Source organism: Atractosteus spatula, chromosome 8, assembly GCF_055471065.1.
Source record: "Atractosteus spatula isolate fAtrSpa1 chromosome 8, fAtrSpa1.hap1, whole genome shotgun sequence".
In the NCBI taxonomy this organism is placed as follows: domain Eukaryota; kingdom Metazoa; phylum Chordata; class Actinopteri; order Semionotiformes; family Lepisosteidae; genus Atractosteus; species Atractosteus spatula.
Window position 1 is genome coordinate 44,669,152 of NC_142713.1, and position 27,422 is coordinate 44,696,573.

The 27,422-nt window shown below is 33.7% G+C and overlaps 1 protein-coding gene across 1 annotated transcript in view; it reads right to left on the bottom strand.

Annotated features, from left to right (window-relative positions):
* grm8a (glutamate receptor, metabotropic 8a) overlaps positions 1-27,422 on the bottom strand; it is a 253,084-nt gene that overhangs the window by 21,777 nt on the left and 203,885 nt on the right. The window contains exons 8-9 of the mRNA XM_088923627.1: positions 19,005-19,144; positions 13,078-14,013 (exon numbers count right to left, since the gene is read on the bottom strand). Coding sequence (XP_088779753.1) covers positions 13,078-14,013; positions 19,005-19,144 — 1,076 coding nt within the window. The remainder of the gene's footprint in view (positions 1-13,077; positions 14,014-19,004; positions 19,145-27,422) is intronic.

Below are 27,422 nucleotides of genomic sequence, written 5' to 3' on the forward strand. Positions count from 1 at the left end.
AATTTACAGATTTAGTTGATTGACTAAGAATTTTGTATATTGTACATAAATACTCTGTGATTACAAGTATGTACCATGCTACAGTATACTGATCATTTTTTGCATTTGTAGATTAGTTGTGGTCCAATGCACTGATTCATGATTTACTTGTTACATTAAAAGATGTCAGCACAGAACATTTGGTTATTAGCACAATTACAAATGTCTTTAATGCTTCTCTTACTTTATTGTCCGCTTGAAAGATTTTGCTTCAGAAAGACAAGTAAAAAAAGGTAAAAAATGATTAAATTATTTTTTAAAGGCAAAGTGAAAGCTGTAAAAGGACATAATATATTATTCATTAAAATTTCTTTTAAGTTTATTAATCTGTATTCTCAATGATTTGAATTTCTTACTCTTTTGCTAATGGTGTACTTTCAAAGATTTCTGGGTTCATGACAAATTCTTTTAAATATTTCATGTGTATGGGCACTTTTAAAAAATAAATGTTGCTGTTATTTATTATTTCAAAGAGAAACTACTTTGGTGAAATAAAATTTGACAGAAGCATCTGGTAGATTCTATATTAGTGAATGATTTTAGTATGTCTTTTTAAGAGTGTAAGAATGGTTACCAATAAAAACAGGCCATTTTGGCCATGACCTTGTTTGGTAGTTTTAATAGCTTAATTGATCCAACAAATTTTTCCAGCCTTTTCCTGAAAAAAAAAACAGGGAATCTGTTTAAACAACCTAGCAGGATAGCTTGCTCCTCCCACAACACTTTGGATAAAGAAGTGCGTCCTTGTCTCTGTTGCATTCCCATGTATTTTTCTACTTGCGTCTTTCATTTGTGTTTCACCGTTGATTTTAAAAAAACAACAATGGATTGGCATTGACTGTGCCTTTTGAATACTTTTACTGGATCCTTTCGTAGACTTTCCTGTTCAAGACTAAAAAAGGTACATTTACTTCAGTCCATCAGTGTAGGAGATTCCCTCGAGCTCCAGAATGTATCTGTTACGCCACGCCCCCGGAGGACTCGTCATTCCACCTCGCATTCCAGCACGGTTCCCAGTTAGCCCATTTACCCCAGCCTATTTAAAGCTGTTTCAAACTCTCCCCTGTGCTCAGTATTAGGGTTTTACTGGCTAGAGCTACTCCGACTCTCATTAAATACGTGCTACTTGGATTTTGGCTTCCTGACCCTGGTTTGTTCTCTGACTACGTCTCCTGGTTTTGGTACTTTAGTTCTCAGTCTGGTTTTAACTCTCGGCTTCCAGCTCTGCTTCTGGTTTTTGTAATTTTCCACCGGCTTGTTTATCTTTGGCTTTCGGACCTTGGATTGTTCTATCGACTACGCCTTTGGAGATTGTCCTGGTTTTCTGCATAGAGTCCTCACTACTAATTTGTAACAGTATCTTTTTGTTATTCTTGACTGATTCCAGAGAAGCCATATTGCTTCTAAATTGTGATGGCCAAAATTATATAAAATATTCCAAATGAGAATTTGCTAGTGCATTACACAAATATATCATCCCTTTATTTACATTTCAAAAACATATATCCTAACATGTTGTTTGTCTTTTTACTGCTTTTCTACATTATCTAGAACATACAGAATAGATATCAATGTCAACATAAACACCTATGTCATGTTTATAAGTAGAATTTTAAACTTTGTATTTCCCATTTAGTATTTACAGTTTATTTTAACTACCTCCATGCAAAGCTACAGTATGCATTTCTTTACATTAAATGTTATCTCTAAGGTTTTAGCTGAGTCTTTTTTTCTATTTTGTTTTAGTTTAAAAAATATTTTAAAATGTTTATATTCAATTTGCCATTTCTACTGTGTTTGTATATACAGTACACCTATTTTTGTGTCACCTGCAAACTTGAATACTTTATTAAAAAAATATTGAAAATTTAGATCATTGAAATAAATTAGAAAGAACAGTGAACTTGGTAAAAGTCCTTGTGGTAGTCCTCAAACTGCATTCACCCCTTATCGCTTAGCCTCTGTCTTATATTTACGAAGCACTTAGTGAGCTGTTTAAAAATGCAGTCTATCAATTTAATTTTGTACAAAAATGCAAATGTCATATGTTCATATAAGACAAATTGAAATTCAAAACAAATTCAAAATTCAAAACGGTGTACAGTTTTGTATATAAGAGTAGTTCTGTAGGTTTTGCTCCAATAAATTCAGGACAAAATAAAGTTGACAAAATCTCAAATAAAACAGATAATCCTGCTGAAAAACATTTCTAGTGCACTATATGAAATGTATACACTGCTCTAATATATGTACTGTATTGAGACAGTGATGAGACATGCTGCATTTCAGTAGATTTAAATGAATAATATACTAAAGTTGGTGACATTTTGAGGCTGTTAATTAAATCACTTATCTCTCAACCAGCCCTTTTATGTGAGCTACCTGTCAACATACGAAGCAAATTAAGTCATTTGAATCACACAGTATCTGAAATAACTTGTCAATATAAACTGATTCAGAGCAAATGCAAAATGAATGACTAAGCCTATAAAAGGTAGTTTCAGTACCTCATATAACATAAATTGGTGGTTTCCTATATTAAAGTGACAATGGAAATAAAACATATCCTTAATAAAAAAATACACATAATATTCCATATTATATGTATCATGCTTTCTGTGTCAGCATGTACAGTACATGGAAATAAGTGCAGATTAGTACTTTAGCATACTGAAGAGAGGTTGAACATATTCCTCATTTTCTTTCAAGTGCTCTGTTTATCAAATAGGATTGTCTGCCTACTCTCACACTAATACTAACCTAATCTTGTTAGATTTCTCAGATCAGTCTTTATTCAGGATTGAAATATATCCCCTGATGGCTCAGTGTACTTCCATTCAGGTTTTAAAGATGGTGAATAAAGGTTAGGCATGTCATTATCAAAGGCCTAGTGATTAGAAATTCATGCACAATTCAAGGTTGAACTGTCATGCTGGCAGTGCTAAGTGCTTTCAACAAAGGGCTTTCTCCATTTCTAAAAATGGAGAAAGGAGTCTGTCCTAAACAAATAAGATTTAATGTAATTGAACAAGTAATAGGTTTATTCCATGCTGAAAAAAAGAAGAAAGAAAACATTTCGGCCGTGGAGCCTTCTTCAGGGTAATTGTATGTGAGGGTAATTGTATGTACTGTATTTTGTACTGTAATTTTACTGTAATTGTATGCATATCACAATTAAAATGTGTAATTCAACAAAATACTGCACAATAAAAAACATATCAGTCTTTTTTGAAATATCATTGTGAATCTAATACTTATTATTTGGTTTTTAGAAATATTCTGAAACATTTAGAAATATTCTTAGTTAATATGAATTAACTTAATATGAACTGATAGCTTGCATTACCTACAATGTTCAGGAAATGGGATTTTCCATTCAGTCCAATATTTGATTGGATGCCTTTAATAATAACACTAACATGTTAACAAATATTTGCGTAACTTTCCTTAGATTTAACATTGCGATATTACTAATGTTTTGTCTTGCAAGTACTGTATATTCTTTATTGGACTGGTCAGTTCTTAATATCCAAAACAATTAATGTAATATTTATTATTGATCATTCCTGTCTTAACCTTTGTAAACACCTTGGTCTTATCGGTGTCACTATGAAACATTCCTAGTTGTACTCTTAGTACAACATTACAGTAGTACTGTCACGTGTATTTTGGATTAAGATCAACAAAATATTCCATAATGCAACATCTTTGTATTTGCTAGGAGAACAAAGTAAATAGTGGTAACATAATAGCAGTCAAAATCAACATGCATTTTTTCTGGGTGTGTACAAATTTATTTTAAATATGTTTTATCTCAAATATATATATATACATCATAGATACCTATAGGAAAAAGTAAAACATCTGAAAATTATGATATGTACAGTATGTAGATATATGTATTTCAAAACTACAGTATGTGAGCAATATAATAGCAAACAAAAGAGTTTAAATGCATTGTCACAATTTCAAGGGGTAGTGTTGGTGTTCAATAAAGTGCTTAGCTGAGCTGACATATAAAAAAAATATCTGAAATAAAACAGGCACGCTGCACTTTTAAACAAATCATTGCTGGGTAGCCTGACAAAACACATTTTGCCATCTGAATATGAAACTGTCATTTTCAACTTTGTAGGACAGAGATGTGTTCTCAAATATTCATTTTGACACTGCAGTACACATTTACCACACCAGAGTGTACCCAAAAATATTTATCACTCTTCTCTTGTTAATAAAAACATTGTTTGAAAAACAACTGACAGATTTAAACACACAAGTAACAATTTTCATCATCATTATTCATTATTTGCATGATTACCTAAAACATTTAAACTTTGATGCAATGCGTGTTTTGCCATATAATTTAATCAGGTCAGAGGAACAAAACTATTCTAGTATTTCTATAGTCTACAAAAGGTTTGAGATGTTTTTTATATGGGTATGATTATTAAGCATGAGATTATGACTATGCCATATGTTGATTTATACAGATGATTCTATACAGATATTTAGTTAAAGGTCTTGTTATGTATCACAGGAGCATTGAGCATCCATATCTGGTTTAATTTCTAGTGACTCTATGATCTGTAAGCAGTAAATGGTGCAGTAGGCCACATTCACTAAAACTAAGTCCATATTGAGTGGTAGAAAGAAGTCTTAGTTTTGGTGAAGCCTTTTGTAAAAGACATCTGTGACAGAGGAGCTTGTCACAAGGTACAGATAGCACGGGAAACACATATTTACACACCTTCTGTTGAGATGTTGCTAGATAAGTTCCTGAGGGTGCACACTCAGGGCTTGACTAGTAACTGCTATTACTTAATTTCATATACATTCACATACTTAAACACAGGTATGAGTGAGTACTGTGGTGTGAATGGAGAGCACTCTCAAAATGGATGATACTCACTGTTTGTTTGGTGTCAGTACTTCCAGGGTGGGTCAGCCTATGGTGGCCTCAGAAGGCCAAACCTAAGCCCACTTCTCAAGGCTTATTTAAGGAGATGGGAAAAACCATGCATTGACTTGGAGAAATGGTTTGTTCCAGAGGGGGAGGGGCTTACAAGCTATTTAAGCTGGCTCCTCAGCCTAAGAGGGAGTTGGTTGTTGGTGGTTGGTATGTTAGGTAGTGTGACTGAAAACAGTGAGAAAGCAATAAGGCGTATTTATCTTCATTTGACGAATTAGATTTGTTTCTTTTGGGGGTTTTGTTTTCTGGTGTGGGGGACTGGGAGCACTGTAAATAAACTGCACTTATTTTACTTGAGTGTTTTTGCGGCGGAGCCATTCTGTTATAAAACGGACCTACTTTGGCCTTCCTCAGGCCGTTGTGTGACACACAATGAATATTAAGGCAATTTCCCTGAATGGCTGGTAGGGTCAGAATACTAAAGGTTCAGCCATTATAATTTTCTTTTTTCTTTACCTTCAACAATGAAATCGGCATCTACGTGCATGAGCAACATCTTTTAGACATAAATCTTACCAGGTAATGGAGATCTGAAGGAACTGGCTTTAAATTTAGTAAAGGGGGATGTGTTCCTTTATTAGTGAAAATATTTATTATTTGATGTACAAATAAGGAAAAATTAGAAATTTCTGAATTATAATGCATTTTTGTACAGGGAGAAAGGTTCCCTGTACTGTAGCTTTACGTTAGAGAGATGTTTTTTATTATATACAGCAAGTCCTTATTTATCCTTATACTGAGTTTGTAACTCTTTTGGACACTTATTGATACCTGGATGAATAAACCATGGTTCTATAAAAGGCTAGGCTTAGTCATTGTAAATATTTCTAAATAGTAGTCCGTGTGTTATGTCCATTAGTTTTTGGAAACAGATGTTTGTGTCCTGTTCTGTTACTCTGAACCTACACTGTGCCAAGAACAAAGATGCCATGTGACCACACTCCACATTCCTTGACTAGTGGGGTTTATATTGTTTAGGGTTTATAAATATTCTTGCTAGGAAAGCTGGTGTCAGGACCTCATTTTTAATTTTTCATTTTACCTTATTTATTCAATTAATTTCCACCTCCAATGTATTTTACTTTGCAGCTCATCACAATTAATCCTACACGAACAGCCTGCCATTTATAACAGTTTGTTACCATGAACTTAAAGGGTAAAGGTTCAATACAAAGTAAACATCAATTATTTATACTAAACATTTAAGGTCCCATTAACAAAAAGGGATTTCATTTTTCTCCCCTTGTGAGTGCTTTAAAGTAGATGAATATACTGACAGGGATTTATTTTCCAGCATCTACAGTGGTTGCTAGGAGACAAGAAAGTTTATATTTACAATGTAACATTAAAAAGACCAGTTTGCTGATGTATTGCTTTTTTACATTTACTGTATAAGTAGGAGTTATCTGTGTAAATTAACAAGATTAATATCACTGTTTGATTTATAGTTGAAGTCCCAAGCACTTATTTTCTGTTCTAGCAATCAGTGTGAAATCATCCCAAGAGTAGAAAATTTCAAAATAATGTTTGATGTCCAAGCATAATGTCAAAAGACAGCCTGATATGTGATCCTCTCAGATGTATTATTCTCTTGGTAATGAGGTACATTTTCATATTTTCTGTGGGTCTCTGAGAATTTTTTTTACATGATAAAAAATTTAAATATGAATAAATTAAAGAAGCTGTAGAACTAGTGCATATTAGTCATGCACACACTAAAATGTGTAATTTCATAAAGTATATATTTGCGAAAGTTTGTTTTTTTAAGAATTAATGTTCACAAATGGAGATCATTCATTTATCATGCCATCATTAATACATTTATGGTATGAGAAGGGAAGAACTGTACGCAATAATGTGACTATTGTATCATACATTTAGGCAAATGAGAACAATGTTTTCTATTTTTATGTAAATGCAAATATTATCATCAACACATTGAAGGTACAATGATGTGTAGACTGTAGGCATTCAAAATGAATGGAATAAGAGTAACAATACACTAGGTTCTGTTGTTGGTGCCTTTTCATGTTAGAACAGGCATGCTGTATATAAAGATAACAAACCATTGGACACCTGCATTGTATGATGAGTTAGACCTCCTGCTTCACATATCCACATGCTTCAAACCTTTTATTGAATTTTCATGTATTGAGTAATTGATGTTTCCAATATTTCTTTTTTACATTTTATTTCATAGACTTTACAACTTCCAACTTCAAAAAGTTTTCCTAAATAAAGGACAGTAATATTTAAATAATACCTAAGGAATTAGGTATTTTTTTACTAATATTTACTATACATAAAATCTCCTTAACTATGCATAAAATCTTTATATTTAAAGACTAATGTGGACTAAAACTGCAAGAGGAATACTGTTTGCAAACTGCCTATAGCAATGGTGTATTTCCCTTGTTGGATTTAATTTACTTGTGACAATAGGCTTGTTATGATACTGTAAATATTTAAAATATTTAAAACACCTAATTATTAACAGAACAGCAGCACTTGTGTTACAGTGTTTGAAGTCCTATAGTATAACTAAATACTCTCAACCAAAAGGTAAACCTTTGCACATGCAGCTCCCTAATCTCAAGGTTAATTATGTTGACTTTTTTAGAAAACAAATCATCTTTCATTTTAGCAAAAACAAATAAGTAATAGCCAAAAAGCTGATTATTTGCACTCTTAAGCTATAACCTTGGATAACCATTATTTGAAAGGGGCCAGTACTATATACCAGTTACTTTCAAGAACCTGTACATATAGTAGCTGTTACAAAGTCTGACAGGATAATAAATGTGAAAAAATAATTAAATATGTTATTTAAGAATACTCTGCACATCTTTTGTCCTAATATGCCCATATTAATGCCTGTCAAGAAGCAGTCATGGACAAAATACTTGTACTAAAGGCACAAATTTTCTTTAATTATGAAATTATTTTTTTTTAAACTAGTGATTATTATTTAAAAGGTATGAATGTGGAGTTATGAGAGACAAACATTGCTCTGGAATAGCATTTGGCTTCTTAAACATACAGTATTCAGGAATTCCAAATATGCAGTATATTTAATGAGCATTCTCAATTTTCTCGATGCCTCTATCACAGTTTTACAGTATATTATTGTAACAACTGTGACTGTAATTAATTCAGTTTGGATGAAAAGAAACCAAGCTTGTCATTTATCCATCTTTAGTTTACATTGATCAAAATATACAAACACTGGAACATTACATCTCAATGTACCCTATAATTGAGCAGCCAGTCTGAAGTGTTGTAGCAGCAAATGACATTTTCCATTGAAATGTATTTCACATAAAGTTGTTCCGTGTCATTAACAAAATTTTACTCACACATACATATATTTTTTCCTATACATACGTTCCTAAATTTACATATAGGTAAAAAGTTATTTTTGCAACATGCAGATTTATTAGGATTAACTGTTTGCTTAAAATAAAATGTCTAAAATTTCAGTAACAGTTCACTTCTCAATTGTGTTTCTGCTTTAAGCAGGACAAGCTCTCAGTGGAAAGTAGTAGAGCAATTCCAAATGTCTAAACAACTTTACACAGCAATTAAGTTTAAAATTATAATTCTGTCATAATGAGTTTAAAATCAAATTCAATCAGGATTTTAAAGAAGAATATTTTATTTTTAACATTTTTATGCCACCAAAGAGATGTATATGAGTAGTATTTGCTATGTGGTAAATACAAGTATACAAGTTTAAAGAAGGAAGTCATAGTCAAGTTTTGCATTCAAAAGACTTCCAAGGTACAGTAAGTGATGCAGATTAATATCAGAAAGGTATTATATACACTAACATGAGTCCAACATGATTCTTAAAGTGTAAAATGGGCATTAAAGCAATTGTTTATAAGAGTAATGATTGTGAAAAAAAAACATTTATAGGGAGAAGTCATTAAAATCACACAACATAATTAAAGAATAACTAACTTGTATACATATGCCCTTTGTCAGTTGCATACAACAACTAAGAATTTAAGCAACACAATTGTCTCATTTGTGACAATTTAGTTTTGTTTAACATATGTTTGAATTTATTGAATATAAAGCCACTGTAAAACTTTAATTGCATTATAAAATAAATATTTTTTAATATTAAAATTAAAATCAAACTCAACAAAATAATTTGGCAAAGTGGGCCAGAACTGCGTAACTGATTTTTTGATCCAGCAGTGTCGACATTAATATTCACACAGTGAACAATCTACTCCTTTATTCTACCAAGAAATACATGGACTTCACCTTATAAATTCAGTAGGGTAAAGTAGTGATTTAGAAGTTCGATAATCCATATACAGTATCTACAAAAAATGTTGCACATATTGTGAAGAACTATATTAGAAATACATGTTGGATTTGTATGGGCTAATTTTAAATTAGCGAGCTGGTTTCAAAGAACAAAACTAACAATAGTTATGCATGGTGTTTATGTAACTAACATTAGGTAGGCCAAAATTATTGTTCATCGGAGTGTGTGAAACCACTTATGACTTACCATACTCTTATTCTTGAGTCAGAGCAAGAAAGGAATATGCTATATTTATATAGGGTATTTTGTACAGTATATATAATTAATCCAGAGATTAATTTAATTTAATCTGATTTATCTAAATGATCATTTAATCAGTCTGTAGGATTAATTACATTTTACAGAAATCTCAAAACACATGACATTTAAATAAATTGTATTATAATAAAAGCTCCATTTCTATTTGAATGTAGTTGATACTGTATACTTGTCATCACTAGGTACTGTACATTTAATGCTGTATTAGGATTGTCAACAGGCCGGTTATTAATTTGTTTGTAGGAGATATGAAATCAGAATTTCAGCAAGCCTTTTATTCTTTTTTTATTATTTTATTCAGGTGTTGAAGTCCATCTGCAGGTGCATTTTTTCTCCATGCCAGACAAACAAGAAAAAAACTCATGGGATAGAGCATGTTAGCACTTTTTAACAAATAGTTATCAATATAATTCTCCAATGATACAGGTTGCTTAGGGTCTTGATGCAACTGACCGCATGTGCTCTCCTAAACTAAAAGCTTTCTTTATCTTACCATATCCAAGATCAGATCCCTTGCTGTTGGAGCGAAATGACACAACAACTGCATTTCAAAGAAAATCACTAAGCAGGTGTGGCTAGGGTGATTGCTTTGTGCAATTTCTCCTTGACACAGCTTTTAATAAGTTTTCTGTTTATATACTGTAAAAACAAAAAGTGCTCTATCAGTTTAGAGATGCAAAATAATGTTTTATCTTATACAGTACAGTACATCCATGACAGTAAAAATAAATGCTAATATATTGAGGGTTAAACTAAAGAATTTTGGCATGTGTACAGTATAAATATATGCAAATTCAGTACAGTCTGACATAAAATAGCTCCTAAAATCAAAACACACAACAAAACCTTGACATTTTGTGACCCCTGCTTTATGTTTATGTCTTCAATCCTGGACCTGGAGGACAAGTGTGTCAACTATCAGCACCTGAAGAGGAACTGGAATAAGGTGTTTGTCCAGTTAAGCCAGAAACCATTTAGCTTACAGTAACTTTTTAAGAGCTGGGCTGAAATTTAAACTCTCAGACAGACTTTTCAAGGCCAGGATTGGGCACCTCTGTTCTAAAGGTTTGTAATGGTACCAATTCTTCTATTAATGAGTAGAATTAGTACTAATTATACTAATGAGTTCTGGGTCATAAATAAAGTAAGTGAATGTATATTAAGTGGTTGCTCATACAGCCCTTTTGATCTGAAGTTCTTATTTACAGCCTTTCAATCAGTAAATTAATTAAGTTAACTTTAAAAAATGAAGCACTATAAAAAATTTAACCTAAGGAATACATTACTTAAAAATTCTGGGTTTCTGAATGAATGTAAGAACATTAACCTCAAAAACATGAATCAAACATTTCAATTGAACAGGAGAAAGTGTTATCTGGTTTGGCTCTAATGTATACAGTGAATTAAAGATAACATTTTCTTATTTTTACTTGTGGCATTCGTGATTTTTATGGTACTGTGTGCTACTAATTAAATGTTACTGAATTAGTTTAATAAAACAAAATCATTAAAGATTAATAACTTCTAAATGTTGATCACACTTGGCTGATGTGCCTGGTTCTCTGAAACAGATAAGGATATATACAGTACCAACTACAAAAATACATTCAAATGTTGGACCATATTAACCAGATTAATGTTTCTTTTGTCTTAAATTAATGTCTTAAATATAATGATTTGTTGCATCTGTTACCTGAAAATACTTAAGAAACACATTTGGTAATTCCATACAAAAGGCAAATTATTTTCCAGTGTGGAATTTCATATTAAGCATTGATAACAGAACTTGAAATTTTGACAACTTGATATTGTGCATTGTTGTGTACTCTGAAAAAAAGAGAAAGAGAGCTCACAATTTTAGAGCCAGCTTTATGACAAGGGTGGGATGGCACTTTTCTGAAAGTTTTGTTTCTTCATTTAGTAAATCATATCTGAATCAGTGTTTCATAATTCTAAATCTCATGTCAAGTTAATTTTATAAACGTTTGTACTGTCACTTCAATAAATTTCTGATGAAAAATCTTTCAACTTTGAAAAAAAAACATTATGAAATTAGGTAAAATTAACATTTCAACTTGCAAAATTTAATTTTTGTGAGTCAAAAGTATGTATATTTCTTGAACAACTAATGAAAAATGAAAAGCAGGAGAAAAAATGAGAGTGGTCATCTGTAAAAAACAAAACAAAATTTCCGAGGATGGAAAACCAGGAGCATTTAGAAGGCACTGAAATATTTCCTATTCTGAGTATCAAAGGCTTTTGAAAAGCAATATATGTGATACATTTTCCACATAAAGGTTACTGCTAGGAAAACAAATATATTTATATATATATAGTTTCTTTGTAGAGGCAATTGCAAGTTAGACAAGAATAAGCATCTTTGAAGTTGTTTCTTTTTTGCATCACCAGTATTACTTTTTTTCCATTTTTTTACAAACGTGAATACATCTAGAGCAATGTGATACCACTGCACTTAATGTTGCAGATTTCACAGCTCCTGGCTTCTAGCCTTTAATCCAGACTATGGTAATTCTGCATGGAGTTTACATGTTCCCTCGACGTTTCTGTAGGATTTTCTGGGTGCTTTGTTTTTTTTCCACCTTCCAAAGACATGCTGACTATAATCGGTATCTTTGAATTGTGCCTGTTTGTTTATGTGCTTTACAATGAACAAGTATGATATAGTCCTGCCTTTTCTGGTGCTTCAACGACAGGCTTCCAATTGCCATGACACTTACTACATATAGTATAAGCTACTTATTAAGATTAATAATTTCAAGATAGAACATTTGATCATACTTTTATTTACAATATTGGAAGGTCTTCATTCTAACATGGTTCATCTTGATAATAAATACGATCTATTATAAATAACTACACTATAAATAGCCCACATTTCCAGCCCTGGTTAACTGTGCCTGACTGCTGAGAGATTCAAAATTATGTCAATTAGGTCAACTGGTTTCTACTACAGTACATCAGGGACAATCAACCAGCAGTCTTTTGGAACCTTCTAACTTCTGGATCACCTCCCATAGCATAAACCTAATCCCTGACAAATAGCCATCTGCTTGCTTTTTGAGAGTACAGTTCACATTGAGCTACTCTAGGGTTTACAACGGATGAAATTACCTTGCTGTGTCCCACTGCTGTGCCTCATTATGAACTAACACGATGTGTGTGGGGCTTAAGGACATGCTTGAGTACTGATGTGTATAGCTAGGAATCTCATTCCTTTCAAATAATGCTTCCATCTAGAGAAAACAAGGACAGAGTGTAAAGTGAGATATTCAGATGTCAGTTTTGTAAACACTGTCTTTTTGTATAAATCAGAGCAGTGTTGAAGTGTTTTGCTATCCCAATACCTCCTTCTTTAAATGTTTGGGAACATGGAGTCCTTAGGTCTTCCAAGAATATTCAAGCAACAGTTTTGGACAAGGATATTATATTGATTTTAAAACGCACTTACCCTTTCCGCTGACTGGGCAGTACCGAAGAATATCGGTATAAAAGCTAACCAAATGATGCAGGTTGTGTACATAGTAAATCCAATTGGCTTGGCTTCATTGAATGTCTCTGGAACACCTCTTGTTTTTATGGCATAAACAGTACATGTAACCATCAAAAGAATACTGTATCCAAGAGAACAGATAAGGGAAAGATCTGAAATATCACATTTGAGAACCCCTCGGGCATTCTCGGGATCCTGCGTTCTCTGTTCCCCAAAGTCCACAATAGTATGAGGAGGGTCAACAGCAAACCAGATGAATACACCCAACAGCTGAAAGGAGATGAGACTGAAGGTAATGACTAACTGTGATGCAGGGCTTATAAACTTGGGTGCAGTGACAGACTTCTTCCCTTGCTCAAAGATGCGGTGAATCCTGTTGGTCTTAGTTAGCAAGGCAGCATAACTGAAGCACATCCCAAGTCCTAAAAATATGCGTCTGAAAGAACAAACTGCCATGTCAGGCGTCGCAATCATTAAAAAGGTTATGGCGTAACACAAGAAAATCCCAGTCAGAAGAACATAGCTCAGTTCCCTGCCAGAAGCCCTTACAATGGGCGTATCATTGTAACGGACAAAAGTCACAATGACAAAAGTTGTGGCAATGATCCCTAGCATTGAAATAAAGACAGGCACAATGGCCCAAGGTGAGTGCCATTCCAGCTTTATGATAGGGATTGGTTGACAGCCTGTGCGGTTTTCACTGGGCCTCTGTTCATAAGGACACAGCTCGCAGCTAAACTCGTTAGCCTGGTAATGGTAGCCTTCACAGCGCTCACAGTGCCAGCAGCAGGGAACTCCTTTTACAATTTTCTTCCGCTCACCGGGCTTACAGGGGACACTGCAGACCGAGGCAGGTATGGAGGGATCTCCTCTCGTCCACCGCATAGCATCAAGCTGAAGAGAAAAATACAAAAATAAACAAATTAGACTCGTACTGTATCTGATATCTCCATTTATGGTATCTCTATCCATTTTAATTAATTAACAAGTGGTTTGATGTTTTCAAATCCAGTATAAGGTGGTTACAATCTACAGTACACACCGTACATACTTTACATACAAAAGCTCCCAAGTAGTGTTATCTTATAATATCATATTACATTATCTCCCACTAAACAATGTTTTATTGTTGTTTTAAACACTTTGTAAAATCTATTTAAATTCTAAATTGAATAAAATACTATAACAATGCTAAAAGACCATTGTTATGAGAAAATCAGAAATAAACTATATTTCCATAAGAAATGTGAACTTAAGAAATTGTTCTGGGCATCTAAAGCCATTTTGGGATAGCCAGGACTGTAATGGTCTTAAATGGTGATTGTGGTTGATATGGGAATTATTATCAAGTGTCCATAATTATATACACATAATTAAATACACATTATGTTTACTACAGAAACACAGGCAATTGCAACTAGCTTCACATTTATGTTAATGGCATATACAAGTAAAAAAATGTGTGTGTGCAAATAACTTATTTAGCAGCACATTTCAGTAATGCAGTGGTACAGTACATGTGAACATGATGGTTTCATAATAAAGAAACACAAGTGGGTTACAGCAATACTATGTGGTGTATTTCTGAGCCTGAGGCTTTTTGTGAAAAAAATAGTATTGGTGATATTCTTGAAATACGCAATACTTATGGTAGATCTTAAGAACATTAGAAACTTTGCTAACAAGAGAAGGGAAAATAGTTCATTTAGCTCATTTAATTGTTAGTAGCTAAGGGGGATCTCATCCAGCTATTTATTTTAAAAAGTGTCAACACCTGATCAAACAGAATGTTCTTAAAACGAAATACATTTTTTTTTCCAATTTCACATAAAACACTTAAGACTAAGTAATCCAGTGAGGTATTCTTAGGTTACAGAGAATTACAGGCATTATTACTAAACTGATCAATAATTTAGAGTAGGGTCAAATGTAGCTATTAGTTAAACTAATGAGAGAAGTGTCAAATACTATCACTGAAAGCAACACAAACAAAATCATATATAGACATTAAAAATACTGTAGGCTTATCCCAATAAGTAACACCACACTTTATTGTAGTGATTCAGCAGTAAGAAAATACAGGGCAATGTAGGAAGTATGGGACTTAATTCCATTAGACTTTGTTCTTTGTTTTTTTTCCCAGCTTCTGACAGAGATTTAAAGTTATTAACTGTAATACTGTATATAAGTAAATTGTGAGTTGTGAGGTTAAGCTGCTATTATGTCATGATCAGAAAGAAATAATCACTGGGAAGAACAGCAAATCAAGTTTCAAACCAGACACCTTAAGATATTGCCAGCAGCCATATCACCCTGTAACTCACAACTGGCAACCCACTGAAGTTGTGACCCACTCACAGGTGGGTCACAACTTCAGTTGCTCACACAGGTGTGAGCCTGGTCAGTACCTGGATGGGAGACCTCCTGGAAAAAACTAAGGTTGCTGCTGGAAGAGGTATTAGCGGGGACAGCAGGGGGCGCTCACCCTGTGGTCCATGTGGGTCCTAATGCCCCAGTATAGTGACGGGGACACTATACTGTAAAGAGGTGCCGTCCTTCGGATGAGATGTAAAACCTCATTTTATTAAAAATCCCAGGGTGTTTCTCAAAAAGAGTAGGGGGTGTAACCCCGACGTCCTGGCCAAATTTCCCATTGGCCCTTACCAATCACGGCCTCCTAATAATCCCCATCTATGAATTGCCTTCATTACTCTGCTCTCCTCCCCACTAATAGCTGATGTGTGGTGAGTGTTCTGGCGCACTATGGCTGCCGTCGCATCATCCAGGTGGATGCTGCACATTGGTGGTGGTGGAAGGGAGTCCCCATTACCTGTAAAGCGCTTTTAGTGGAGTGTCCAGAAAAGTGCTATATAAGTGTAAGCAATTATTATTATTATAAATCTCCTTTATACCTTTATATCTGTCAGGGTTGATTTGTACCTACATTTAGAAATGAAAATTACTCTAAGATTCCAGCACAATAATACCCTGACACAGCAACCTATATATATTTACTTTGATTAAAAAATTATTATGCCACAAACTACTACCTCAATTAATAAAATGAGGCAAAGGGGCATTTCCATGGTATTGCCTTCTATAATGGCCAGTGCAAGTACTTGCCAGTAAACCCTATTTATGAATCGGAAAAGAGCATGTGGTAGTAGCCCTTACATAACTAAATGATCGTCAAACAGGAATACAAATATTTTACATTGATTTCATAATGATATGCATTTGTTAAATACAGTATACTACTATTAGTGTTTAAATATTATTGTATGACAACAAATATTCAGGAGAACAGCTGTCTTATCTCATGGTTAAAAAAGATAACCAGTTTTTACCAGTATTGTGTATTTCCCTGTTATGATATCTAGAAGGTTTCATTTTGGTCAGTTCCTATTGAAACCTCTGTAAACTGCCCCAAGAAGAAATTCAGATGATGCAGAAGAGAAAAAAACAGAAGAGAGAAAACAGAAGAGAGAGTAGAAGCTATTGACACAATGAGATAGTTTCCTCCTTTATACAGTAGATCAGGACCAAAGATGCTACAGTGATTTTAACATTAAAACATTAAAATCATTAAACATTAACATTAAAATCACTGACCTCATACCTTAAGTAAGGGACTGCTGTTTTAATTTTGTGGAAATTATACATAGAAGTACACTTGATCTTTTATTTCTCTGATGGTTGTATTGAGCAAGCACTGTATATTGTGTTAGTTTTAATAATTGGGTTTCTGCTGAGCTCTCATTGGTAATTGACAACTACTACTTGTGCCCTGGACCTTATACTGTATCTATGGCTCTATTCAAACCTAGATTCTCAATACTTTGACCATTTTTAATGGTAATTTTTCCCTTAAATGGTTTAAAATCCATTGCCATCGCAGCTGTTGGAAAAAACAAACTTGGCTAAGTCTCCCAAAAACATAACAACTACAATTCTATTTTCAAATGGCCTTTTCTCACAAAAATCCTTAAATGGGTGGTTGTCATCTCTATTACAATCTCACCTTGCATCTAATGAATTCTTTGAACTTTTTCAGATGGGGATTAAACAGAAACACAGTACTGAAGAAGCCTTTGTAAAGGTAGTTAATGATTTGATGATGGCCTCTGACTCTAGGTCAATAATATATCGTTCTCTTTCTCAATTTAAATGCGGCTTTTATACTGTCAATAGCATTGGGAGTGCGAGGAAATTAATCTTGGATTCCCTCGTACTTTTTGCAGATTAATGTCACAGTTCCAGGACTTTTTGTTTGCATAAGACCAGGCTCATTCTTGTGAGCAGCACCACATCTGTGGAATTCTTTCTCTAAATCCTTTAGAGACATTTTCATAACTTGCTCAAGGACATATTTTTGGAAGAATTGAAATATTTATCTGGTACTTTATCACAAATGTTTGGTTTCAAAATAATTTTTTTCAGTCACAACTGCACATATTCTACAAATTCTGTCAAACAACTTTAATAGTATATCATAATCAGTTTTAACCGAATAAATCCTAATATTTATCCACAACATACAGTAGTATACTAGTTAAAAAGTCATGTTCATGTTCCTGTCAAATGAGTCATCTTCATTAATTTTTCTTATACTTTTTACGTACACATTTTGTTATTCCTTTTTTACCTGTATTTTAGTGAAAATCATACTTTCATTCTATTGAAATAATAGGATTTAACGAACTTGATGAATAATACAGAATCCATTAAATGTTTAACAACCTGGTAATCTGCTGTTCCTTAATAACGTCTGTTAAAAAAAAACTAATAAATACATTTGTCTTATGAGAACACTGGTTCCTTCATATAGATTATTAAGGACACTAACAATGCTCTCCAACTTTTTAATGATTTCCAGTTTCAGGGCCTAGAAAGTTTCACTTTTACCATGGACATCACATCCTTATACTGTATACCGTCATTCCCTTCACTCCTCTAGTTCTGGTCTCCTAACTGTCCCCCAAGCCCGTCTGCACTCTATGGGTGACAGGGCTTTCTCCTGTTCTGCCCCTAAGCTCTGGAACTCTCTCCCCAAGGATATCAGAGAGTCACCTTCTCTAAACTCCTTCAAATCCAGACTCAAAACCTTCTTCTTTAGAAGAGCCTTTACTTAACTGGTTCCATTCTTTACCCCTCTGCTCCTACTGTATTTAGTACCACCATCTACTGTCGCCCCTGCATATTCTCATTGTGTTTTTTATGTTTATTTTTAATTGTTGTTGTTGCTGTTGTCATTATGTAAAGTGCTTTGAGAAGCCACCTTCAAAGGCGCTATATAAACTAAAGTGTATTATTATTATTATTATTATTATTATTATTATTACCAAGTACAAAGGAAACAAATTGCTTCTATCAAATTCAAAAACATGTTGATATACTGAACATTTATACTGGCACATAACAAAGAATATTAACAAGACCTTGAGGTAAGCAAATAAATGTTTGCTATTTGTTTTCCAGTAATGAAAATTGTTGATTGATTTTGTCTCAAATGCATAGTTTTAAATGTATTGTTTTACTGTGTCCTCACTAAGGTGAAACTGTTATTTACACAGGGGAAGTAACAAGCACAGGGGAATGTATGAATTGTTTTTTGTCCTTATTAGGCACAGATCAATGCAGTGCAGCAGGCTTGCAGCAGGAGAACAAAACAGAAAAATTGAATGCTAAATGTCTTAATAATTCAAAGAGAAAGCTACTACAACTTTAGTGAGTAAAGGCTCCCACTGCCACCATGAGATAGTACATAAGATATGGAAAATCCTGAATGTCAGACCATGGTTTACTATCATGACCATGAAGACATTCAATATTTGTAATCCAGTCACTAAATTAATGAAAATAAATATTAACTCTTTTTTCCTCACATTCAGGTGAAGCTGATCAGTCCAGTGTCCAATAACCTTGTATTCTGCTGTTGACCTGTTGGTGATTTGATACTGAAAAATATCATATCGCCCTGGAGCATCCCCATTCTCATTAAAGATGACAGGGGTTCCTGCACTTCCTATTAAAAAGAAAAAAGATATAATTATTAAAAAGGTCCACAATAATTTTTCTGCAATACAAAAGTGACAAATCGTCATTAATCTGGAATCATCTAAAGAGCACCACAATGAATGGCTTGTTGACACACCTGCAAACAACATTTTTATGATGGAGGTCAAACAAATCAAAACCCCAAATCAAAATTAAAAGGCTGCTTATTAACTATTTATCTCTTGAGGTGACTGTGACTAATTAATGCAAAGTAGAGGTGTGAAACCCCTTAGACTAGACTGACTGCATGACTAGTCATAAATCTCGTATTTCTTCCCCATTTCCCCAAGAGAAGTCATATCAATATTGGCAGCAGCAGATTTCAGTCTCAACCTCATGTGGATATTTTCTCTCTGAATGGTCTCTGAGGTGTACACCCACAGTTCAAACAGACAGAGATGGCTCAGAGACTGCTGCTCCACTACTTTCCTATAATTTACAGTGCCTTGCAAAATTATGCAAACCCAGAGTTTCATTTTGTAAAACTCCAAAATGGTGCATAAACACGGATTTAGGTCTCTGAATTTAGGAATCTGCTCAAAAGGCAGACTTCTTATGTACATATGTTACAGTAATTGTCAGGAAAAAACTAAGGAGAAAAAAAGTAATATGCTTAACTCAATATTTAATGGAGGTGCCTTTATCAACAATTGCAGAGCTTTTGAAGAAGTTTCATCTACTTTGCTGGTTAACCATTTGTTTGACCCATGGACATTTTCTCCCATCTCAGGCACTTAACTGTGTAACAGCTGTTTGAAGGGGCAGCCTGATATAGGTAGGGTCTGGGTGACTTCCACATCTTAATGATCAGCTTCACCAGAGATATTATGGGTACTATTAGAATTATATTATGATGCTATATCATAATATAATTCTATATTATGATGTTATATTATAATAATTATATTATATTAATTATAATAATTATATTATAAAATATATGATAATTATATTATGTTTAAAAACCTTCTCCCGACCTTGCCTTTATACAACTTTATCCCTGAGTTGATTTGAAAGTTCCTTGGTCTTCATGTTTGAATCTTTGTTTGAAATTCACTACCTGACTAAGGGAATCATACAGAGAAAGGTGTATTTACAGTATTCTTTAATCATGTTATTCACTGTTTTTGCAGTTACAGAAGTCACTGAAATAATTGTGTGGCTCATCCTGGTAGTTTTGTACACCTAAATTAATTTAGGATTTTCAAATCAAAGGGTTTGTTTCCACTGAAGCTAAGCAGGTGTGAGCCTGGTCAGTACCTGGATGGGAGACCTCCTGGGAAAAACTAAGGTTGCTGCTGGAAGAGGTGTTAGTGAGGCCAGCAGGGGGCGCTCACCCTGCGGTCCAGGTGGGTCCTAATGCCCCAGAATAGTGACGGGGACACTATACTGTAAATAAGCGCCGTCCTTCGGATGAGACGTAAAACCGAGGTCCTGACTCTCTGTGGTCATTAAAAATCCCAGGGTGTTTCTCGAAAAGAGTAGGGGTGTAACCCTGGCATCCTGGCCAAATTTCCCATGCCTCCTAATAATCCCCCTCTATGAATTGGCTACATTACTTTGTTCTCCTCCCCCCCCCACTCCGACGCCAGGCAGAGTGATGCGCCAGTTGGAGTATTTGAGAAATCAAAGGGTTTCTTTACTTATGCATTCATTGATTTTTTTAAAGCATTCCTGTCAATGTGTGGAGTAGGTTGTGTATAATTAATTAATTGCTACTTCAAATTGTCATGAATGTAAACTTTGAAGCAACAAAACTTTGCAAGGGTTTTAATAGTTTTGCAAAGCACTGTACAGTATTCAGAAGTAACTGACATTTAGAAGAAACATAATATGCAACGTATCAGATATAGGCAGTTCTTTGGAAAAGTTACATTAATGAAGAAGACAATGTACCTGTATTTTTCTCCTATTAAACAAGTGTTGGATGAGGTTCTACACAAGTACAATGTTTGTACCTAAGAAAATCCTCAACATGAGTGAAAAAATAATGAAGATATCCTACAATATTGGATAGGTCATATATTTGGTTCATATGTAGCATCTTGAAATGATGACACTTTAAAATATTTTTTTATAGTTATAACCTTAACAGTGTATTCCAAACAAATGAAGGTAAAAATGTTGAAAAGTACTGTATGTGTATAGATTAATATAAAGATTTTTAAAGAAAATTTAAAGATTTTTTCAATTGCATATGTATTCTCTGCTATTGCTCCAGCTACCCCAAATCAGATCAGGTGCAAAAAATAGTCTGAAGGCTCAACTTCAGAGTTTGTGCATTTGTCACAGTAAGTTCCCTCAGATATTGAATTTCAAGTCACAACTCACATGGCAATACAAGAAATCAATCATGAAGACCAAGGACCTTTCAAATCAAGTAAGGGATGAAGTGGTAAAGAGAAAAAGATCAGGAGAATGTTACTTATCCTGTTACTTATCCCTTTAACCATAGTGCAGTCAATCATTAAGGAGTGGAATTATCACGTTCCTTCCAGACACTATGAAGTGGCGCTGTGAAGCCAAAAGTGACTTTGAAAGTTTTACAATTTTCTGTCTAAAATGGAAGCTATTGTTCATGCTGGTCTCTATACATACCATGTCTGTATGAACAGGTGGAAAGAAGTCAAATTTGTGAATTAGTGAAAAATTCAAATCTCATATAAGATAAACTGCAGACATGTGTCATGAAGAAGGTTTTATGATCAGACAAGAAAGACATTGAAAGTTTTTGGTCTAAATGCAAATGGTACATATAAATTAAAAATTCAACAAATGTTTAAACCAAGCATGGTTGGGACATCATCATATTCTAATAGAATCTTAGAATCGAGAGATAACTGAGCAAAGTACAAATGAATCCTACTGGAAATTGTGCTTGAGTCGCCCAAGAATCTAAAAATAAATAAATAGTAAAAAATATATTATACATATAATATATTAGGACAAAGAAAGAACAATGTGCAAGGCTAAAGCAAGAATGGAGTGTTTTGAGAATGAAGAGAATAAATGTCCTTGAGTGGACATTTAGTCACAAAGTCCTGACTTGACTTCAAGAGAACAATGTTAGAAAAAAAGACTTTAAGGTTGCAGGTTCCATTAAGAGTCCCCAATAAACTTGTCAAAAGTGGAGTATTTGTGCCAGGAGGAATAATTGAAACAATAATTTGCCAGACAATAATTACATCACACGTTTGTACAAAGGTAGTAGAGACCTATCCAAAAAATAAATGAGAAGAGTAACTGCTGCCAAACGTTCTTTCACCAAGTATTGATTTAGGGGCCTGAATACTGAATGCAGTCACTTTTTATATCGTCTTTGCAAGTTTGCTGAAATTCAAACTTCTTCACTTGTAACATTATTCAATTTGATCATTACATTTTTATCATTCAGATCAGATTGCATTCTGAACATTTTCATGTGTGTTGAACATAGCAAGTTACCAGAGCTGTGAAGATATATTCCAATGACAGATTTAGCTAGCTATAAAAAATGTTCATTTAAGACTAAGTCATTTAATAATTTTGTAACATGTTACAGTATATATTGAATTAAATAAATAAATATCAAGGTTTAATAGCCAGAATTAATGTGCACTAATTTACTTAATTACATGAGCATGTTAACATGCAAAAGGCTATTGATTTAACACAAAACTGTTTATTAAATATAAATGCCTCAATAGACAAAAAAAACTAAACTAAACTAAAGATAAAACAATTGGGAAAAAATTCCAAACACACAATTATACAGTATGTTGCATTGTTATGCGTACTTTTTATCTATTCTTATTAATCTTTTATCTACACAGATTAATTGGTAGTGCACACTAATTGAATTACATTTCCAAAGGAATATGTACCTTTTAAAAAGGGATAGAGCCAGAAGCTACTGAAGTGGGACTAAACTGAAGGAAGCTCTCATTCTTTTCTGGAAGCTGGCTTAGGCTTCTAAATAGGAAAGTAGCTATTGTGAGCATGGAAGCCAAGGTTGAACACTCGTGTTGCTACTGGAAGAAATTTCACTGTACTAAGTTCTACAAAAACTAATCGACACTTACTGTATTTATTGTATTCATTATTTTGGGATACCAAGCCAGTTTCTTTTACAAAGTAAATCTTTTTCTTTCTTTGTCTCATCTGTTAGTTCCTTATTCCATTCCTGAGTGGGTCTGAAAATGCCCTCTTAATACTGTACCTCATCTCACAGTGGGATTGGTGTAGCTAAAAGGCACAACATCTCAGAGAAAGGAAGATATCTACTGGAAATAGTGTGGAAAATCCCTGGAGCTCACACCTTGCCAGATGGGAGTCAGAATCAAGTTCCTTTATTTCATTTCATTTGGCCCGTCAGCCAAGTGGGTTAAGCCAAATCTCACTATACCCAAATACTCGATATACATCCTCAAACACATCTAAAAATGTTACAAAGCGTGGTCAGGATCAAATGGTTACAATCATCATTACATACTCTGTACCTATTTTACATGAAGTGTACAGTATATATACAGTGCAGTCCCTAAGTACTTGGGCAGTGACACATTTTTTTTGCTGTTTTGGCTCTGTACTCCAGCACATTGGATTTGAAATGAAATAATGACTATGAGGTTAAAGTACAGAATGTCAGCTTTAATTCGAGGGTATTTACTGTATGTCTAAAGTATGTACTCCAATGTGCTGGAGTACAGAGCCAAAACAGCATAAATTGTGTCACTGTCCAAATTCCTATGAATAAATATATTTATGTAATAATTTCATTTGACAACATGAGAAGAATAATTACAAAGGAGATACCATATATTTGCTTATTTAACAATACTATGTGTGATGCAGTTGATGTTATGAAGTATGCTACATGTAGTTCCAATGTTTATTTTATATGGCCTAATCTAGGCTCCAATATTCATTTACAAATTTTGGCACATTAGGAAGAACTTTTGGCTGACTGTTATGAAGAAGAAAGTTCATTGTCCACCATTGTGACTCATTAAAACATGATGTAATCTTTCCTTCTCAATTATTTTCATTGTAGATGAAATCTGTAGGATTTAACATGACCCCATTCATTTATCTTGTCAGGATTGGCAATTTCTACTTTTATTAATCAATTGTTCTATCAATCGTTGAATCAAGAAATTAAATCTTAACAATGTACTATCTTACATTATAACTTATTGTTTGACAGCTATTATGTTAGCAAACAAGAACAAGAATTGATTAAATAATTGCTCCACAGTCTTTTTTAAAATTCTGTTCATGTGTAAGACACCCATCTTTGGAAACATTACACTGAGAAGATCCTTCTTAATTTACAGTTGAGTGGCTGTATGAGACTGTATGACTGTATGAATGCGAATGTACCATACATTCCAAGTTGGGGAGGAAGTAGACATGGTTGCTATATATTTTATAATGAAAAATCATTATAAAAAGTGTAATCATTACAAAAAAATGTTTTTCATTCTTTGTGTTCTTCTATCATTAAATTATGATTAATTTAGGCTTTCTAGCCTATGAAACCCTTATTGTAACGGGGTTCTAGTTCCATCTCGCATTAAAGCATGTTCTCCAGCAGTCAAAAGAAACACTTCTGTGGAATTATTGGTTTGTGTAATAAAATTCACCTTTCTCATTTTTAACATTTAGAATGCAACTGAGCTTTTAATAAGAATCACCTTTTAGGTGAAATTAAATATTTCTGGTTCAATAACATTCCAGCCTGTTACTTCTGTTCACACTCATTTACAGTTTTGTGGAATTCCGTGGTACAGTTCACTCTCCTATCCAGATGGGGAATCAGTAGGTATTGGGACTACAGTAGATGGGGTCACTAAAGGATGAAAAAGATCATTGGGCTCCCCCTTGTTCTTAGTGCTGGAAAAGGGAAGAAAAAAATCTTATTCCCATAGTGGCTTTCAAATGAATAATATAATTAGTGTTTTTTTTTAATATTTTTATAAATGCAAATTATGGTACAGTAGTACTCAGTATTAGAGAGGCACCTAATTAATCTACCCAGCCCCATCTTAACAGCAGGTAAGCATCATATTTTCAAGTCATAACAGTCCATCCAGAGAAGTATTAATATAAATGCTAATCTAAGGAATTAAATTGAAAATGCCCATTAAAACTTTCTACATTAGTCAATTCAGTCATCATCAGGAACAGACGTTTCAATAACAATGAGGTTCTGCATACTATGCTGCCATAGCTTTTCTTTATATTTTTCAATTATCCCATGTCAGAAGAAATGAGTAAACCTCTGAAACAGAGATATCATAATTCGACTGTAAATTTCACAAGTAATCTGCACAATAGCTTTGAAAAGAAAAGTTAAAATCAAAGACGGTTTCTGCAAGCTTCAGAGAGTCAGATATGGAAGGGTCTGTTTTGATTATTTGAGCCACACCAAGCCTAAATACTACACTGCAGTTGAAAATGTAAAACCACTTCTGATGTATATTTCATTTTTCTTAGATTTTATGAGAGCTCTTGAAAACCTGTACCTTTCTTGCAATCCTCAATGAAATGCATAACATTTTATTTTGATTTTTCTGCCCAGGACTATATTCATTCTTAGGTGCTTCTCATTTATTATTGTTTTAATGCAAGGAACATTTCATAATACTGTCTTAAAGATGTTGGCATGAGTTACTGAATCCCAAAAAATAAAAAATAAATGCAGTGACTCATAATGAACTATAAAATGTATATAAAATCAATTTGGGAGCTCTCAGGTTGATACAACATTCACTCAGCTGAGGCCAAACAACATGCATTAAGTCAAAGAAACTACACTCTAAAAATTACAACTTACTGAATTCACCCCCAGATATTGATCCTTGCGTAAAACTCTGGAATTCCCAAGAGACATGGTGTCCTTGTATTACGCAAAAAAAGGAAACACCAGTCATTAACTTCAAAAGAAGATATACAACTTCAAATAATATCATAAATGTGCCAATGTTGTCTAGAAAAAAAATCATAAAAACTTTAAAGTCCATTAAAGATTTTTTTTTATTTCATTTTATGCAAACATGAATACATTTTTAATGAAGCTTAAGACAGAACCCTTGCTTTACACCACACTTACCAGAAGCAATAACAAGGGTAGTTAAAGATAAATACATAAGCAAGCTATTGTATATGATATCATGTTCATCTAGAACAGCTAGCTTTAGAGTACATACTGTATAGACAAGCTAGTTTTCCAGTTAAACCTAAGCAGTGCTGACATCTGTCAACGACCATCCAGCCAAAAGGAATTTGAATTGAGATGAGAAGCTTGAAATTGTTTTTATTAAAAACCCCTCTTAATAAAATGATCCTTTTTTTGTTGTCTGCTTGCAGCTATAAGGGTGGATTATGAGTAACGTGACATTTATTTATTTTTCCTTGTATTAAAAACACCCTTTTAAAAATAGATCTAATCTTCCAGATTTTCTGAAGAGCAAAAGCAAACTGAGTGTCATGCTTACAGTTAACGACTCTTTGAAATTCCAGCAGAAAATCTGAGGAAAATGAATCCCCCAGATAATCAGCTGTCTTTGATTTACCCAATTTATTTGTACTTTTAGAAATATATGCTGACAGAGATTGTTAATTGGGCCACAGGTTGTGTTTTGTGCTTTATGAAGTGCATTTTCTGTACTGGCCTTGAATTTTTTTTAAATTTCCAAGTATCACATTTTTGTAATGTAGTTCAAGTTTCATCAAAGATGTAAAGATTTGTTCAGTCATGAACAAATAAATGAAGAACAGATATGAAGATTTTTCTCCAATAAAGACCTACAAGAGAAGATATTTTTGAATGTGCTATTTGCAGTTTACCCTACAAATGTTACCTTTTTACACATCCTACCATGTTGACTGCTTTATGTATTAACAGACTGAGATCTACTTTTCATAAGTGGTTCTTGAACATACATGTATTACTAAAGCCAACCAGAGGCTGAACACCATGGAAACATGATATCATTGATCCTTGACAAGTGTCACTTTTTCATGGCAAGTATTATGTCCTAAGCCAGTTCCACTCTTCCAAATCCTGGCAGAAATCAGGTATTGTTGTAGGTATACTGCCACTGGGATCCCAACTTCAGCTGCTATGCAGCAAAGCCTGGACTCAATGTTGAAATCTCAAAATTGTAGGATTATTAAGAGTTGAAACGTTTGACTGGATTAACCACTCTGCAGTATAAGAGGTTCATTAACATAAATATCATAAAACGCTCTTGGTTATTTTG